This window comes from Gavialis gangeticus, unplaced genomic scaffold, assembly GCF_001723915.1.
Source record: "Gavialis gangeticus isolate Ggan-Ray unplaced genomic scaffold, GavGan_comp1, whole genome shotgun sequence".
Taxonomy (NCBI): domain Eukaryota; kingdom Metazoa; phylum Chordata; order Crocodylia; family Gavialidae; genus Gavialis; species Gavialis gangeticus.
Genome location: NW_017729009.1, coordinates 20,306,394 through 20,307,209, shown reverse-complemented (window position 1 = coordinate 20,307,209; position 816 = coordinate 20,306,394). Strand labels below are relative to the sequence as shown.

The window sequence follows — 816 nt, the reverse complement described above, 5'->3', positions numbered from 1 at the left end:
TCTGGGCGCAAACGAAGTTGAGGGGAAAGAAACTCTCCAGCCTCTCGCCGGGACTCCCAGCCCCCGGCATCGCCCCAGAGGCTTGCAGGGGGCACTGTGGGATTTTTTGTGTGTGGTTTTTTTTTTTTTAATTTTTATTTTTTGGATCCTTCTTCATACAAATGAGCGTTAAGCGCTCCCTGCCTTTTCTTATTCAGATGCGTAGCCTTAGTGCCGCCGAGAGCAGACCGCGCTTGCTCTCATCGTCGCGAACTGCATATCAAAGAAGTGTCCCTGGGAGGAAAACAGCGTCGTGTAAAAAAAAAAAATAAATGCAGCCATCCATCCATCCGGCCGGCCGGGCGGGCTCCACCAAAAATGCTAATGGAGGATCCCCGGGTGCTGATGCGAAGCAGCACCTGCCAGCGAGACAGGCGGGTAAAACCGCCTGGGACAGTTAGTTGCACCATCACCGCCCTCTGCATCTGCTCCCAGCTGCTCCCCCCGGGCAGGTACACGCGGGAGCGTGGAAGTGCCCGAGGTCCCGCAGCGGGGCAGGCGCAGCCGCGGCGTCCTCTCCGCTAACACAGCAGCTGTCCCGCTTAGCAGAACCGGGCGGTTTTTATTTAAGACGGCAGTAAGGCGTCGCGTGGGCCGGGCCCGGCCCGCTTCACCTCGGGCTTATTGCGCACGACGGCAGGACGGGCAGCTCCGCCGCGCTTTGCACACCGGCGTCTCGCGGGCCTGAGCCGCCGGCCAAGCGCACGCTCCGGGGCCGGGGCCGGGGCCGGGCTCGCTCGCCACGGGGCGTGCGCAGAGGGGGAGATTTCGCGAGCC

General features: G+C 61.9%; 1 protein-coding gene across 1 annotated transcript in view; it reads left to right on the top strand.

Annotated features, from left to right (window-relative positions):
• The first annotated feature begins 357 nt into the window (after positions 1–357).
• The window catches only part of TFAP2C (transcription factor AP-2 gamma), an 8,723-nt gene continuing 8,264 nt past the window's right edge, over positions 358–816 (top strand). Inside the window, exon 1 of the mRNA XM_019509767.1 lies at positions 358–417. Within this exon, the coding sequence (XP_019365312.1) occupies positions 358–417 (60 nt within the window). The remainder of the gene's footprint in view (positions 418–816) is intronic.